The following is an 18,152-nucleotide window of genomic DNA, read 5'->3' as shown; positions in this document are numbered from 1 at the left end:
ATTTCTAATCAGGAGCTCTCTTGCTACTTACTATACCAGGCTACCTCTGAGGCTAGGCAACTGTGGGGTGTAAAGCAGAGACCTCAAACATGAATGTTGCCCAAACTCTAGTGTCATTGGGAGATATATAACAAAATAAATAAAAATATAATAGAACAATATGTAGTTTTATAAGTCAATATGTTGCCCTCAAGAATCCTTAGAAACAGTTCATTGAGCTCATTTTTTTTTTAACCCTTACCTTCCATCTTAGAATAGAGTGGTAAGAGCTAGGCAGGGGAGGGGGGGGAGGTTAAGTGACTTGCCCAGGGTCACACAGCTAGGAAGGACTGTCTGAGGTCAGATTTGAACCCAGGACCTCCTGTCTCTAGGCCTGGCTCTCAATACCACTAGTGAAATGGATAAAGTACTGGGCTTGGAGTCCAGAAGATCTGAGTTCAAATCCTGCCTCAGATTCCTCATTGGCAAAATGAGGATAATAATAGCACCTGCCTCCCAGGGCTGTCATGAGGAATAAATGAGAGCACTTAGTTCAGTGGCATGTTATTATTAATCCCTGCCTCAAAGGGTATTTGTGAGAATCAACTGAAAGAATGTTTGTAAAATACTTTGCAAACTTCGGAATGCTTTATATAGCATTATATATTATTATACACTTATATGTGTTTGAAAAGTGATCCTTTAGACTTATTTCTACAAAAATATTTATAGCAGCTCTTTTGTGGTGGCAAAGAGTTAGAAAGTTAGGGAATACATATCAATTAGGAAATGGCTCAGTAAATTGTGGTATATGGCTATACTGGAAAGCTGTTGTGCTGTAAGAAATAATGTACATGAGGATTTCAGAAAAACCTAGAAAAGACTTACATCAACTGATGCAGAATGAAGTGAACAGAACCAAGAGAACACTGTGCACAGATCAGCAATATTGTACTTTGAACAACTGAATAATTTGACTAATCTCAGTAGATTCATCCAAAACCAAAGGATTTTTGAAAAATGTCATTTGTTTCCCAACAAAGAATTGATGAGAGTCTGATTCCAGAGCAAAGCAAACTTTTTTTCACTTTCTTAATTTTTTTTAACATTTTCTTCCACAAAAGGATTAATATGGGAAAGTGTTTTAAATGTAAACTCCATATCAGATTGCTTAGCATCTCAGTGAGAGAAGAGGAAAAGAATTTGAAACTCAAAAAATAATTTTTTTTTTAACCTTAAAAATTGTTCTTACATGTAATTGGAGAAAAATGAAAGAAAAGAAGGGAGGAGGGGAAAGGAAAGGGGTACATAGGTAGCACAGTGGATAGAGCACCAGGCTTGGAATCAGGAAGACCTGGGTTTGAATATGGCCTCAGACATTTCCTAGCTGTGTGATCCTAAGCAAGTCACAAAACCCCAATTGCCTAACTTTTACTGTTCTTCTGCCTTAGAACCTATGCTTAGTATGGATTCTAAGACAAAACAAGGATTTTTTGAAGGAAAAGAAAGAAAAGTGATCCTTTAGCTTCTATTTGAATATTTTTAAAAACAAGAAAGTTATTAACTGACAAGACAGCCTCTTCCTAATTACAAGCGCTGTCTGCAAAATGGAAATTCTTTATGTTAAGCTAAAATCTGCCTCCCTGTCACTTTAATCCTCTTCATCCCATTCCTTCCCTCTGGAGAGAGCAAATCCCTCTTTGGCTTTATACTGGGTCAGTAATCATAAGACTGATAGCATGGAAGATAAGAAGTAAGATGTTTCAAAGGAAAAATTAACGGATGCGGTTAATGATTGATTGCTTGTGGCAAATGAAGAAGGATGAGTCAAAGATGACTTTTAAAATGACCTCTGACTAAAGAATTGATAGCATAAGCACCAGATCATTTTATTTCTTTTAATAGGAACCAAAAATTACATGTAAAACTCTACTGGTGTTCCATAATTGGATGTCTGATTTTAAGACTTTAATTATTTAATATTTTTCTGTAATTAGATAGTTACAATTAGACATTAATATTCATTACCAGATAGTTTAGCCTGGTTACTTCACATGCATTGCTAATACTCCTTAGATTTTTTTAAACCCTTACTTTTTGCCTTAGAATCTATACTAAATATTGACTCTTAAGACAGAAAAAGGTAGGTGGTGGCAAACCTATGGCACAGGTGCCAAAGATGGCATGCTGAGCACTTTGTGGGGGCACATGGTCACGCCCCCCCCCCTCCAGCCTGATGACATTTTTTTCACATCCCTGCCCTTCTGCCCAGCAGCCAATGGGAGTGCACAGGGAGTAAGATGGGTGCCCACAGAAGGCTAAGTGCTTGAGCCACTCCCCTCTTCATGCCTGAGGGCATTTCTCACAAGACCCACCCCTCTGCCCAGCAGCCCAGTGGGAGTACTGCCTCCCCTGTGTGGGGTGCACCTAGCATGTTGGGGGAGGGCACAGCACTCCATCTCAAAAAGGTTCCTGATCACTGGGCTAAGCAATTGGGGTTAAGCAATTTGCCCCAGGGTCACACACCTAGGAAGTGTCTGTGTGCAGATTTGAACCCAGGACCTCCTGTCTGTAGGCCTGGTTCTCAATCTACTGAGGCACCCAGCTGCCCCCCATAGAACTGATTCTAAGACAGAAATGGGAGGAGAGAGAGAGAGAGAGAGAGAAAGGGAGAGGGGAGAGGGAGAGAGAGGGGAGAGGGAGGGAGAGGGAGAGGGAGAGAGACAGAGGAGTTGAGTTACAGGTGTGTTTCAGACTCTAGCTTTGTGACCCTGGACAAGTTATTTGTTCTTCAGTTTCCTCACTTGTAACTTGGGGATAATAAGAAGTACCCATTTCTCAGGATTACTGGAAGGTTCACAATTAACATGTAAAATGCTTTGTAAACCTTAAAGCATTCCTTAAATTTTCTATTTTTCATCATAATAGCATCTATATATTTAAAGAATAACAAGGTATATATATGTAAAGCATTCAGTATAGAAGAGGTTTCTTATTCATTTGTTTTGTATCTTTTTTTTCTTGCTCCTCCTTTCTCAAGACATCCCTTGCACCAAAAAATCAAAATGGGGGAAAAAAGACACTTAACAAAACTAATATATTAGCCAGGTCTGTTTGTATATGCAACATCCCACATCTGTTGTCTCTGCAAAGATGCAGGAAAATCATTTTCTCCCTCAACTCCAGGGTCAGTTTGCTTCTTTATTATATGGAATCGCTCTTTGTATTTGGTTGGCTCTAAAGAAAGCTCATCACTTGATGTTCACTGTTAGTGTGTATATGGAGATGAGGGACTACTGGCCTCTAGGAGTCTACAGGTTTCTGGGGGAGTCCATGGACTCTAGATCATATCTAAGATTCTCTCTCCCAGGTATCTCCATTTGGATGACCTAAGACTAACTTCTCTTCTCTCTCCCCAAGCCATTTTTTTGACTCATTTCTGTCAATGGACGCAAGATGGCCTTGCTTCAGACTTGCTTCTCTGTGTCTGATTGACACATCCTGGAGGGTCTTATTCCACAGGACCTCTAGACCCTCCCCTCCATTCCCTTTCTCTTTCCACAGAGCCAGGCCCACACTAGACTCCAGCAGTCACCTCTGACCTCTCCTTACCCCTGACCTGGGCTTGGTGGTCCAGCCTCTCTCTTCTCTGGTTTTTCAAGTTCTGCCAAATTCCTCTTTATCTGCATAGATCAGATCACTCCCTTCATTCAGCTCAATTTAAGTACTTCCTCTTGTGCCCAGCACTGGACCAGGTACTAAAGGGAGCTTCCGACAGCTCTAATGTCTAAACTCCTTAACTTGATTGATATTCAAGGCTCTTGATAATTTGCAACCTCCTATCTTTCTTTCCTTACCTTATAGCCATCCCATGACATTCCTTCCCTTCCCTCTGCCTGGAATGCTAGTGTAGGATTAGGGTTATCCCGTAAACCCTTAAGGCAAAGTTGACAGAAATCAGGAGGAAGCCAACAGAGAACTCACTCATTCTGTTATTGAAAAATGGGGCAAGAATCCATTTTTCCTTGATCCCCAACTCTCATGAAAGCTTGAGTCAATGATGCTTGAGCTAGGCTCCAGTTTTACAAGTCTATAGCCTGTCATAGTAGAGTGGGTATCAGGGATGCTTCAGGCATTCTCAGTTGATCACTTTTTAAAACATGTCCCTTTTTTTGCAGATTTGAGTGACATTATCTTTGAAATTCTGAACCATTTCTTTATTCTTTGTTGTGGAGAAGCTCTGTAGATTCTTGAACAGAACAGAACTATTGGGGAGGGTGTGTGTGTGTGTGTGTATTTTAGACCCTTACCTTCTGTTTTAGAGTCACTACTGTGTATTGATTCCAAGCAGAAGAGTGATAAGGGCTAGGCAATGGGGGTCAAGTGACTTGCTCAGGGTCACACAGCTAGGAAGTGTCTGAGGCTAGATTTGAGCCCAGGCTCTCCCCTCTCTAAGCCTAGCTCTCAATCCACTGAGTCATCAGCTATAACCCCCTACCTTCCAGGGCCTTATATTTTAGCCTTAGATTGCTTATATAGGATTGGGAATTTGAACTTGTTTACTTGACTTATATAACTCCTGAGACGCTTTTCTTTCCTCTGGTCCCCCAGGAGACAACAAGGAAATAATATACAGTGCTACAGCCATCCTAGAGCTCCAAGGCCAGAACTAGAATATTGGGAAATGTTTAACAAAATAAAAATATGATACAATATAGATCAATGTTAATTTGTGATTTTTCTAAGTCAGTATACTTTTTGACTTCACTTTTCTAGAGGGTTCTTAATGACAGCATGATAGTGGATGCAGACCTTGATGTGTCCACTTTATAATATCTTATGGAAATTTCCCTAGTAGTTTGGGATGGTTGTCAGAATATTGGACTGGAGGTCAGTTGGACTGATTCTAATCCCAGCTATGTCTCCAATTTGCTATGTAGCATTGAACAAATCACTTAACCTCTCTGGACTTCATTCCTCCTTAGTAAAACAAAGGGATTAAGCTAGGTAATCCCCAAGAGTTATTTCAAACTCCAGATTCAACAATTCTTTCACTCTCTTGCACTAGAGTTTTTTGCGGGCTCCCATTTCTTACAAGATAAAATCCATTCACACCTAGCAGATTGGCTAACATGACGGCAAAGGAAAGTAATGAATACTGGAGGGGATGTGGCAAAGTTGGGACATTAATGCATTGCTGATGGAGTTGTGAATTGATCCAGCCATAGCACTGCTGGGTCTGTACCCCAAAGAGATAATAAGGAAAAAGACATGTACAAGAATATTCATAGCTGCGCTCTTTGTGGTGGCCAAAAATTGGAAAAGGAGGGGATGCCCTTCAATTGGGGAATGGCTGAACAAATTGTGGTATATGTTGGTGATGGAATACTATTGTGCTCAAAGGAATAATAAAGTGGAGGAATTCCATGGAGTCTGGAACAACCTCCAGGAACTGATGCAGAGTGAGAGGAGCAGAACCAGGAAAACATTGTACACAGAGACTAATACATTGTGGTACAATCGAATGTAATGGACTTCTCTACTAGCAGCAATGCAATGATCCAGGACAATTCTGAGGGACTTATGAGAAAGAACATTAACCACATTCAGAGGAAAAACTGTGGGAGTAGAAACACAGAAGAAAAACAACTGTTTGAATACGTGGCTCAATGGGGACATAATTGGGTTTTAAACCCTAAATAATCACTCTATTGAAAATATCAATAATCTGGAAATAGGTCTTGATCAGTGACACATGTAAAACCCAGTGGAATTGCTTGTTGGCTACGGGAGGGGAGGGAAAGAACATGAATCATGTAACCATGGGGAAATTTTCTTAATCAATTAAATAAAATTTTAAAAAAGAAGAAGAAGCTAAAATCCAAACTTCTTAGAGTGGCTTTCCAGGCTTTCTAGAATCTGGATCTCACCTTCCCTTCCCCAGCTTGTCTTCATAAACCTTCTGCTCCAGCCAGACTGTTGTACTCACAAACCCCAGGCATACCTTGCCAATCCTCCCCCTCTGTGGCCTTGTTTATCCTGTTTCTCTCACCTACAGTACCTGCCTCCCCTCTTCTTTACTTCTGATACTTAGCCATCCTTTAAAATCTAATTCACATCCTGTTTCCCCTGTGAATGAAGCCACCCACAATATTCCCTTCCTCCTTCAAGCTCCTATAACACTTACTTATAGGAATCAACTTTTATGCCAGGCACTGTGCTAAAATGCTAGGGATACAAAAAGAGTTATAAAAGACAGTCCCTCCAGAGCAGCCCAGTAACACAGTGGATAGAGAGCCAGATCTAGAGGTTGGGAAGGCCTGGGTTCAAATGTGGCCTCAGACTCTTCCTAGCTGTGTGACCCTGGACAAGTCACAACCCCAGTTGCCTAGTCACCACTCTTCTGCCTGGTATCCATTCTAAGATAAACGAAGGTAAGGGTTAAAAAAAAAAAGAGTTCCTCCCTTTCCGGAGTTTACAATGGAGACAACATGCAAATATATACAAAGCAGGCTACGTATAATACAGGCTAAATAAGAAATAAATAACAGGAAAGATAGTAGAATTAAGATGGATTGGGGGAAGGCTTCCTATAAAAGACAGTACTTCAGTTAAAGGAAGCCATATGTATCAATCTGTAAATATATGTATCTACATACCCACAGATATTCGAATGCCTACCTCCCAGAGTTGTGAACCTTAAACTTATCTAAACAGGAGTTGTTATTGAGCTCTGGGAGTGATAAATACATGGTCTCCCCCAAAGTGTTACAGATCAGCTGAGAAGAAAGAACATTTATGTGTACTCTACTACTCCCTGCATGCCTTCTTTATGACTGTCTTGTAATCCATGTCATTGGGCCCTCAGCCCTCTTTATGTCTTAACTCCCTCTACTCTGCTTATCAGCCTTTAACCTGCCTGACTCTGCCTCTTACCCTCAGTTTGCTCATGTTCTGTCTTCCTTAGGATGTTCTCTGTTCCCTCAGTTTCTACCAGTTACAACCCTTCCTTGAAGTTTTCACTGACCACTTTTGAGCTATGAGTGTCCTTTCTCCTTTTCATCTTTTTTAGCACTTATCTGGCAATTAGTAAAACTGCCTGATTCTGTAGGTTTCTTGTTTATTTGTCTTTTCTCCCATTTCATTATTAGAACCCCAGTATCTGCTTCTCTTGTCTTAATTGTCTATGTCATGGATCACATGTATGAACTCATCCTCTCTGTTATGTGATGATGTAGGGTTAGAGATGTAAGGGCCTGTTTTTCAACTTAGGTTTTTGCCACACTTTTTAAAATTTAAAACACGATCATTTTACAAATCAAGTTATTGTTAATGTTTTTAAATTAGCAAAATGACATCATCTTTTAAAGGTTAATATATATTTAGATTAAAATTTTCTTACCTGCATAGAAATGGATAACCCCTCTGCTAAGTGTTGTTGTAGAAAAGGAATTATGAAATAATTGCCTTTATTATTTGTATGTGCTTTAATCTTGTGTTCAATCTTAAATACAGTAGATACCGCATCATCTTTAATATCGATAGGAGATTGGCAGGTCTGATCTTTAGTTATTTGTCATTCAAATAATCCCTTATTACAATACTTACTCTTACAGTATCTTTCTCCAATTGCTCATCTCTTTCTTTGATCACTTCCTGTCTCTTCTTGCCCACCAGTGCACTTACAGTCCAGAACATCTGAAGAGTTCCTGCTAACATTCTTTCCTCATTTACCTCCCATTGGGAACCAGTTGCTGCCTCCTTTTTTTTTTAACTTGTCAGTCAAGAAAATTATGCTGCCATCTTATTGCAGCCTCACTGGTAAATATGGATGTAATGATAGAAACTACACAGGAAACTAAACTAATGGGAGTATTATTGATATATCTTGAAAAGGACTGATGAAGAAAAGAATTTCTGCAGCTGTAGTGGATGACTACAAATCTGGACATTAGCTTAACAGGCTAATAATATTGCAGTAATAGCAAGTTAATAATTATGAACTTAACCAGCACCAACAAACAAATATTTCCATATATGAAGAACAAAAAAAGAGGATTGTTTATGAAAGCATGGATCCTCTATTACATATAATTTTTTTTAATCCCTTTTCCTTCTCTCTTAGACTTGATACTGAGTATTGGTTCCAAGGCAGAAGAGCAATAAGGACTAGGCAACTGGGGTTAAGTGATTTCCCCAGGGTCACACAGCTAGGAAGTATCTGAGACCAAATTTGAACCCAGGTTCTCCCATCCACAGATCTGGCTGTCTCCATATGATTTTTTAAAAGTAAAATTTAACATAGTAGTAACAAGGCTGCCCTGCTTGTTTTTTTCTTTAAATTTCCTTTTTTTCTCTTCTGTGTTTTTAAATGTTTTATTGGCACTCCTTTTTTTTGCATCACTGTCACTTCCCCCATAAAAGCCCTCCCTTATGACAAATAAGTATCTTCAAGCAAAACAAATTCATTATTTGGTTATGTCTGAAAACATGTTTCTCATTCTCTACCTCAAATCTATCACCTCTCTTCCAAAAGATGGAAACCATACAATATCATCAATTTTAAAGGAGGCATGATGACTACTGTTGCATTGATCAAAGTTCTTAAATCTTTCAAAATTGTTTCTTTTTACATTATTATGGTTGCTGTATAGGTTATTTTCCATGTTCTTCCCACTTCACTTAATATCAATTAATATAAATTATTGTGGGCCAAACCTGACTCTGGCCAAGTCCATGGTTCAGGCTTGGGATTGAGATGAAATGAGCTATTTGTAGACCATTAAACACTTAACAAAAAGAAATGTACTTAGCAGTAGCATAGAAGGGACGCTCAACATGCATATGGGACTAGTTCAGATAATTGTATCCCCCTCATCTCCATACTCACCTGAGTCTGGAGGCAGCTAGGTGGCCTGGAAATGGGAGGTCCTAGGTGCAAATCTGACCTTAGACACTTCCTAGCTCTGTGACTTTGGGGAAATCACTTAGTCCCAGTTCCCTAGCCCTACCACTCTTCTGCCTTGGAACCAATACTCTATAGATTCTAAGACATAGGGCACGGGGAGAGGGAGAGAGAACACATGCACACATATATACACATTGTGGTCAAGCCTAAGTCTCCTGGACCAGTCGAGTTTCAGGAATAGCTTTCCTGCATGTCAAGGAAAAACTAGCCTAGCCATCATGGCAGGTGCCCTGGTAAGTGTCGCTCCTACCACATCTCTTAGAAGTTAGGTCTTGAAAGACTTTCCATTTAAATCGTCTTAAGAGTTATTAATGCATAACCTTGACCCCAGGATTGTGAAAGGCCTGGCATAGGCAGCCCTGGAGGAAAGCTTAGTCCAGGTGAAAAAACAAAAAAAGAAAAGTGGGGGGAAACCACATAATATGATGGCTCCTTCAGGAGCATTGCACCAGTGGCCAAATAGAGAGGAGACCAAAGACTCAGAAGTCTCAGGCTCCATCTCCAGGTCCTCTGTGTGAAGGGTAGTGCTGGGCATTGGACACAGTGAGTCTCCCAATGTAAAGTGAGGAAGAAGAGGAATAACAGCTCAAGAAATATTCGTAGCACAACAAAGATCACAGCTCTTCTGGGAAAAGCCTTCAATCCTTGCTGGGGGGTCAGAATCATCCATAGTAAGGGATAAAATATCCTTTCCTTCTTGCATGCAGCCTGTCTGAATGCCAGGGATGATACCCAGAGTTCCCTAGCCCCCACATCATGACCTTTCCCTCCCTGGGAACCCTTTAAGAGGGGAGACCCCAAATCTTTACCCTTTTAGAGACCTCAGTTGAGGTGCTTCCCCTTTTGTTTTATAGGAGCTAGATTCAGGGACTCAAAATTTTGCTAAGGGATCCCTTTTCTTCCAAGTAATATAATTTCACTATAGTTAGACTTAGTCCAGGACATAATGATAAAGCTTTGATTCAAAAATCATGCCAAGCTTGTATGTCAGAGGAGAGCACTTATTGGTACACGGAGTTCCCCTGGCCAGAAGTAGCCATCTCCCTCTCAGTTAGAGGTCCCATGTCCTGGGCATCTTCTCACCTGGGTTCACAATGGCTATGGGAAACTGCTTTTCTTGTAAGAGCATCAGCCTGATTGTTCAGGTCACCAGCGAGGGTATGATGTCTCTCCTAGGTGCCATCATGTCCCACAAACAACTCAATGCAGAGAATTTGTTGGCATTGCTCTACCATTGTTCCCCTCCCAGAGTGGGTGTCCTTTAATTGGTTAATCCTGTTCCCACCAGATCTCATACTACTCAGTCAAACTCATGGCCACAGCTTAGGAATCAAGGTAGATGAAGGACATATCCGCCTCCTTTCACTTTCCAGCCATGCAGGCTCACAGATCAGCCCATTGGGAAGACTTGCCAGGATCACCATCCCATAGCAAATCCCCTGGTCTTCGTGTTAGCCTCTGAGGTCCAGTGGCACATGCCTCACAGTCATCCCCAAGAGCCAGATTCAGCTAGGAAAAAGGAGCCCATTGGGCTAGCAGAAGAGTGATGCAGGGGGCAGCTGGGTGGCTCAGTGGATTGAGAGCCAGGCCTAGAGAGGAGGTCCTGGGTTCAAATCTGGCCTCAGACACTTCCCAGCTGGGTGACCCTGGGCAAGTCACTTGACCCCCATTGCCTAGCCCTTACCACTCTCCTGCCTTGGAACCAATACACAGTATTGACTCCAAGATAGAAGGTAAGGGTTTTAAAAAAAAAAAAAGTGAGGATATCAGGGCCGAGGCTGGAGGCCTCCGGGAGACACAAATGGTTTTTGACTACTAGTAGAAGTATTACCAGTGCAGTTGCTGCTAGTTCCTGCACTGTGCCAGTGCCCACTGCACTGGAGCCTGTATTGCTACCTGCTTTGCTTAGGCTTCTGATACTGCTGGTACCCTCTGCCAGGGTTCGCCTTGCTGGAAGTGTCAGCAGCTTATTCTAGACTGAGTCCACAAGTATCTAGGTAGGTTCTCCCCATCTACTCTATTCCCAGAAACTTGACTGAGTAGATCGGACCCTGAGTTTTCATAGGCTTTTGATCTCCTACTCATGTGGGCTGCTATCAAATGTAGGTCCCTTACCACCATGGCCTTGTCTGGGCCAGACAGCATTACTCTTTTCATCGTCTTCCACCCAACAGACTATGCAATGGAAGGCAGAGTTCAGGTAGAGGTAGAGAATGTTAGTGAAGATATGCTGGACTCTTTCCTAGGTAAAAGCGGCCCACCCTTGACTAGCGTTAGCCACAGGAATGAAGAAAGGCTTTGAGTTAGGTGGCCAACCCCATAAAACTCACCCAGCAGCCCAGACTGTCCAGCTAACCACATTGGTGAGTCAGGAACAGCCTCCGGTGATTGGCATGACTTCATTCAGTTCCCTGTAGTCCATTGTAAATCAGTAGGTGCCATCTGCCTTCATAAGGGGTAACAAAATACTGCAGCCTCTTTCACATCCATCACTTGGAAGGAAATAGCTTTAACCCCTCCAGGACCTGACGTACTAAGTTTCTTGGTTTTTTCTTTCCAGATTACCTGTCAGTAGAATTTTCAATAAGTTTTCTGACATTTTGTGATCCATTTTCTCTTCCTTCCCCAAGATAGCAAGTAATATGTTATGGGTTGTACATGTGTTATTATACAATACATATTTCCATGTTCATCATGTTCTAAAAGGCATCATTGGGTTTTTAATGCATGGGGTGGTTTGGGTAATCCCAAAATTTTATTTAACTCTATCCACATTACCATAAGCACCCATACAGATACTAATACCCAAGAGTCAGTGATGGTTCAGAGCTTAAAAAAAAAAAAGTAAACATGGGAGCCATGGAGCCTAAGTTTAACCTATTGAGGGGTCCCACTATGATAATAATCCATCAGCTCTTTCTATACAAGTGGAATGGGAGATGCCTTGGGATTGAACAGGGCTTAAGAGCCCTTTCACCTCACTGCTGGGTGCTGTGATCATTTTACTAGCATCCTTGTAAACTAGCTGTTGGTCTCCTATCTTTCCACTCCCAAAGTTATTTAGTGTAGGAATGCCTTCCATCCTCATGCCTTCTACTATCCCCACAGCACCTATTTATATGGATAAGCCTATCTGCCCAGATGGCCATTGTGGCTATTTCCATCTCTTATGCAGATTTTACCCTTTGGTCTTCCTGATCCTGTATTGTGGGAATGGAGGAGGGAGGAAAATCCCCATGGCCAATACTTGGCCCTCTGCCAAGAAAGCAGGATATAATTGCTCCCCCAGCTGGCTAGTCTTAGGGAGTGGAGAGCCATGGTTAAGGGGAGTAGATCCAGGCTACCAGATCCATCTCTTAATAAATTCAACTTCTCCCTTACTGTAGAACTAAATGAAAAGAAAATGCATCTTTATGGAGCCAAGTATGCATAGGTCCTCATGTTAAACCAGCCAAAAAAGGAGGGTCCCCATCTGGGACATCCAATTGATTTAAATAGCTTTGCAAAATTTAAGCTTTTTGTGAGCTCTCCAAGCTGATGATGCTGGGTAGGGAGGAGATCCACATTGGCTCCATGTGATCATCCTCTCCATAGCTATTATTCCAGTGACTAATCAGATTTTTTAAACTCCCAAATCCTCGATGGTGAAAGCCTCTTACACTCTGGGTGGCCTTCAGTATTGCCACCATGAGTTCTTCACTTCTCCAAACCTCAGTTTCTTCATGTAGAAAAGGAATATCCTATTCTTCCTACCTCATTATTGATCTCAAATGAGGTCAATGGGAAAGCTCTTTGAAAAATACAAAGTGTGACATCTCTGCTCAACACAGCGACCAACCACAGTTCCAAAGGATTCTTGATGAAACATGTTGCCCACCTCCAGGGAAAGAACTAATGGACTCAAGTGTAGATAAAATCCTATTTTCTTCTCTTCCCATCCCCCTACCTACCCCTTTTTGGACATGGCTAATGTGGGAATTTGTTTGCATGAGTAAACATACATATTTTAATGGGTTTTATTTTTCTTCCCTCAATGGGTAGAAGAGAGGAACAAGAAAGGAAGAGGGAGAATTTAGAACCAAAAATTAAATGGAATTTTTAAAAGAAAAAATTATGAAGTGCTATATTATATATAAATATAGTATTTATACTACATTAAGAAAAATAGGATAAATCGTAGTATGTGCCAAGCACCACACAGTGCACTACAGATACAAGTAATCTGTGCTCTCCAGAAGCTTATAGTCTAACGGGGAAACCAACCTAAGCAGGGAAGCTAGAAAGAGAGGAAGCCTGAAAGTACTGCTTCCAGCAAAGCTCACTTAATAGAGGATGGTAGCTTAGGCACCTTGGCAAGGAGATAGCTAGAAAATGGCATGAAGGCCTGTCTCCTGGAAAAATAAGAGGAAGGCTCATCTGTCAGGGGCAAAGGGCCCAGGGGGTTGACTCCAAGTTGGGGAACACTTTCTGATTCACCGTGATATCACAGAATGTTGGAACCAAAAGGGACTTCTCATCATTATCTGATGGAATCCACTGCCCAAAGTTACTCAGCTAATAAGCTTCAGAACTAGAATTAGAACCCAGGTATTCCCCGGTATTCTGCTCAGTGGATAGAACCCTGGATGTGGAGTGAAGAAGAGAGTTTGAATCCTGCCTTAGTTACTAGTTGAGTGACTGGGCAAATCATTTCATCTCCCTCAACCTCAGTTTCTCTATCTGTAAAAGGAGATCACAACAATGACGATAAAAGCACCCACCTCACTGGGTTGCTGGGGTAAGTTGAATTGTAATATTTATATAAAGTACCTCACAAACCTTACAGTATGCCAGCTATTGTTATTTCTAGTCCTCATCCCCAGGGCAGTCATTTCAGTAGAACCAGACAATAATGCCAGCTTTCTGACTAAGACTCCAGGCATCTCCACAGGGCCAGACACAGTGACTCCATCCATCCGATTGGTACCACCCACTCTCTGCTACTTGGCCCATGGCTTCCTTTGGAGTTTGGACTGCTGTCATCTCTTCCCCATCCTCACAAACCACTGGGAAAGGGAAAAATGAGGGTGGGTGATAATTTTAGTTTTTATCCCAGTTTAGAAAAGCCCTGCCAGCCTTTTGACAGGATTAATAGCACTAAGAACCCAAATGGTGTTTGTTGAAAATATCATCTGTGCTGAAGTTGCAGCCGGCCGAGATCCCCAGGAGAGGAGCTGGCCTGTGCTGCTCAGGGATCGGCAGATGGAATTTTCCACCATGTGATCTCACTGTTCCTGCAGGTGTTATAAAATTGCTCATTGGCAAAGCCTTGGGACAATGAGAACTGAACAAAATCTGAGGCTGCTAAACAAACCATAGGTCCATGACTATATCTGCCACTTATTAAGACCTGGGAACATGCCCTAAGGGCTTCGTATTCTTTCCTATACATGAAGTGGCTTTATCTATGTATTTATTTTTGAAGGAATGTCTCCTTTTCTGACTCAAAATAGGAATTGTTTTCATTCTTTGTATTTGTATCCCTAAAGCCTTGCACATCTTAATAAATGCTTTTTTTTTTTTTTAATATTTTTCCGTGGTTACATGATTCATTTTCTCTCCCTCCTCTCATTCCTCCCTCCTCCCAGAGCTGACAAGCAATTCCACTGGATTATACATTTGTTATCATTTAGTACCTATTTTCATATTATTCATTTTTGTAATAGAGTCATCTTTTAAAAACCAAACCCCAAATTCTACACCCATATAAACAAGTGATAAATCATGTTTTCTTCTGCATTTCTACTCCCACAGTTCTTTCTCTCAATGCGGATAGCATTCTTTTTTAGTAAGTCCCTTAGGATTGTCCTGGAATATTGCATTGCTGCTAGTAGCAAAGTCCCACAATGTTTCATTTGATCATCCCACAATGTCTCACTTTCTACGTACAATGTTCTCCTGGTTCTGCTTATTTTACTTTGCATCAGTTCATGCAGAAATCAAGTAGTTCATCTAAATGCTTATTTTTAAAAGGTTAACTAAGACAATTCTTAATACTGTTTACCATGTGACCTCAAGTTCATATTAAGATTTTCCTGATTCCTAAGGTCTTCTGATATGTAAATAATTAGCATTTCATCTTAAGATTTAGAAGGGACTTTAGAGATGATATGGTTATGGAATTTGTAACCTTTGTGGTGCTCTAGGTCCCTTCTCAGAATAATTTTTTTAAAATATTTAAAATAAACATGTAATGCCCAGTGGATTTACGCGTCGGCTATGGGGGGTGGGGGGGAGGAAAAGAAAATGATCTATGTCTTTAACGAATAATGCTTGGAAATGATCAAAGAAAATATAATAAAATTCAAAAAATAAAAAAAAGAAAGCAACAAAAAAAATATTTAAAATACACATAGGAATTCAAAGGGAACCAGTTATATAGGAATATAGCTAATTTCCCCCCCCTTTTGATTCCTAGACTCCAGATTAAGGAATCCTGATCAATGGGGCCACTGGGTGGCTCAGTGGATTGAGAGCCAGACCTGGTGATGGGAGGTCCGAGGTTAAAATGTGGCCTCAGACACTTCTTAGCTGTGTGACCTCAGCAATTCACTTAACCCCAGTTGTCTAACCTTTACCACTCTTCTGCCTTAGAACCAATACTCAGTATCAATTCTAACACTGACGGGAAAAGGTAAGAGTTTAAAAAAAAAGAAAGAAACCCTAACCTAGTCCAACTCTTATTTTACAAATGAAAAAACAAGCGCCCAGAGGGCAAAGGACCTGCCTACTGTCACTTAATTCATGAATGCAGCTATGCCATTTGAGCCCTGACCTAACCCCAAATCCAGTGTATTTTCAGTATGCCACACAGTCTTCATTTTTGCTCATCCTGGTTAGAATGAAATCAGTTCAATTCTGTAAACTTTTATTTATTTATTTGTTTGTTTTTGAGGCCTTACTTTCCACCTGTGTTTTGTGTATTGGTCCTAAGGCAGCTAGGTCAGGGCTAGGCAATGGGGGTTAAGAGACTTGCCCAGGGTCACACAGCTAGGAATTGTCTGAGGTCAAATTTGAACCCAGGACCTCCCATATCCAGGCCTGACTTTGGAGAGGGGAAGGTTCCTTAGCTGAGCTCACATAGTTTGTAGCTTATCTGGTATTCAGAACCAAAACCTGGTCTCCTTGTTCCCAGGCACCTGGTCTTGCATTGAAGCTACGTTAGGCTGGGTTAAGAGTGTGCTGGTGGCATGGCCTTTGGCTCCCACTTGAATATATCTGGGCATCCTTCTGTCCTCAGCTCCTTGGGTCGCCTTGCTTTCTGACCTTTTCTGGGCTGGCATCAGGGTGTCTGAATCCAGCTTGTAGGCACTAGCTTGCCCATGGTGGGCTTTACCCTCCAGTCTCAGTCACGTGCATCACCTCCATTCCCCTGTCTTCTGTTGCAGTGTTGCTGGTTCCCCCAGGCCTCGGTGCTGACTCCTGTCCCCATGGATGAACTGCAGGATGTGCAGCTCACAGAGATCAAACCGCTCCTCAATGACAAGGTAAAGGCCACTCTGTTTACATTCAGATGTTTGGGCCCAGGCTTCACCTTCTGAAACGACACCATTTGTAACACTTAGCATTGACTTACCGAAAAATCATCTGGCTTCCTTTCCCACCCAGCAGCCAGGGGAGGGGAGGGGAGCCTCTGTTTCTTTTTGGACCTTCTCCACCCCCTTCCTTGAGGTTTCCTTTCCTTGGAGATTCCACAAAACCAATCAATCTTAAGAGGCCCCAAGATCTAAGAGCCAGAGAGCTGTCCTTATGGGCCCATGACAGCCTGAGGCCTGGTCCTGCCTCCCCACGAGCTGGCCCTGGCCTGGCCCCAGACCACCACCACCCCCCCAGGCTCTCTAGTGTTGGGGCAGTGCCAGCTGCCATTAGTGGGGTAGTTTCTTTAGTAGGGAGCTCCCTTCACCAGAGAAATGTCCATCCAGACCAAAAACAAAAGTCTGGCGTCACAGGATCCCAGATCTAAAAGCTGGCAAGGGACCTCAGAGGCCATCTCGTCCAGGCCTCTCATTTTATAGGTGAGGAAACTGAGACTGAGGCCTATTAAGCTCCTTGCCCCGTCCTGCCCAGATAGTAAGGGGCAGCAAGCGGCAAGATTTGAACCCATTTCATCAGCATTAGCCCCTTCCCTCTTTCCATATTTCTTCCCAGTCATTTTCTCTCTCTCTCTCTCTGTCTCTGTCTCTCTCTCTGTCTCTCTCTCTCTCCCTCTCCCTCTATCTCTCTGTCTCTGTCTCTCTCTCTCTCTACCCCCCTCTCTCCCCCCTCTCTCTGTCTGTCTCTCCCTCTCTCCCTCTCTCTCCCCCCTCTCTCTGTCTCTCTCTGTCTCTGTCTCTCTCTCTCTCTCTCCCCCTCCTCCCTCCCTCTCCCTCTCTCTCTCTCCCCCTCCTCCCTCCTTCTCCCTCTCCCTCTCTCTCTCTCTCCCTCTCTCCCCCCTCTCCCTCTCTCTCTCTCCCTCTCTCCCCCCCTCTCTCTCTGTCTCTCCCTCTCTCCCTCTCTCTCCCCCCTCTCTCTGTCTCTCTCTGTCTCTCTCTCTCTCTCTCCCCCTCCTCCCTCCCTCTCCCTCTCTCTCTCCCCCTCCTCCCTCCTTCTCCCTCTCCCTCTCTCTCTCTCTCCCTCTCTCCCCCCTCTCCCTCTCTCTCTCTCTCCCTCTCTCCCCCCCTCTCTCTCTGTCTCTCCCTCTCTCCCTCTCTCTCCCCCCTCTCTCTGTCTCTCTCTGTCTCTGTCTCTCTCTCTCTCTCTCTCCCCCTCCTCCCTCCCTCTCCCTCTCTCTCTCTCCCCCTCCTCCCTCCTTCTCCCTCTCCCTCTCTCTCTCTCTCCCTCTCTCCCCCCCTCTCCCTCTCTCTCTCTCTCCCTCTCTCCCCCCCTCTCCCTCTCTCTCTCTCTCCCTCTCTCCCCCCCCTCTCTCTGTCTCTCTCTCTCTCTGTCTCTCTCTCCCTCCCTCCCCCCCCTCTCTCTCTCTCCCCCTCCTCCCTCCCTCTCCCTCTCTCTCTCTCCCCCTCCTCCCTCCTCCCTCTCCCTCTCTCTCTCTCCTTCTCTCCCCCCCTCTCCCTCTCTCTCTCTCTCCCTCTCTCCCCCCCTCTCTCTCTGTCTCTCTCTCCCTCCCTCCCCCCCCTCTCTCTCTTTCTCTCCCTCTCTCTCTCCCTCACACACACTCACACACACACAC

The 18,152-nt window shown here is 42.9% G+C and overlaps 1 protein-coding gene across 6 annotated transcripts in view; it reads left to right on the top strand.

Moving 5' to 3' along the window:
- Positions 1–18,152, top strand: part of NDRG3 (NDRG family member 3) — a 69,151-nt gene that overhangs the window by 6,564 nt on the left and 44,435 nt on the right. For all 6 annotated transcript variants that reach the window (XM_056811850.1, XM_007474294.3, XM_007474295.3 and 3 more), the window contains exon 2: positions 16,375–16,473. In XM_056811850.1, the coding sequence (XP_056667828.1) occupies positions 16,417–16,473 (57 nt within the window). In that variant the 5' untranslated portion in view covers positions 16,375–16,416. The remainder of the gene's footprint in view (positions 1–16,374; positions 16,474–18,152) is intronic.

Source organism: Monodelphis domestica, chromosome 1 (genome assembly GCF_027887165.1).
Source record: "Monodelphis domestica isolate mMonDom1 chromosome 1, mMonDom1.pri, whole genome shotgun sequence".
In the NCBI taxonomy this organism is placed as follows: Eukaryota; Metazoa; Chordata; class Mammalia; order Didelphimorphia; family Didelphidae; genus Monodelphis; species Monodelphis domestica.
Note: the sequence above shows the minus strand (reverse complement) of the source record. Positions and strands in the feature narration are given on the sequence as shown.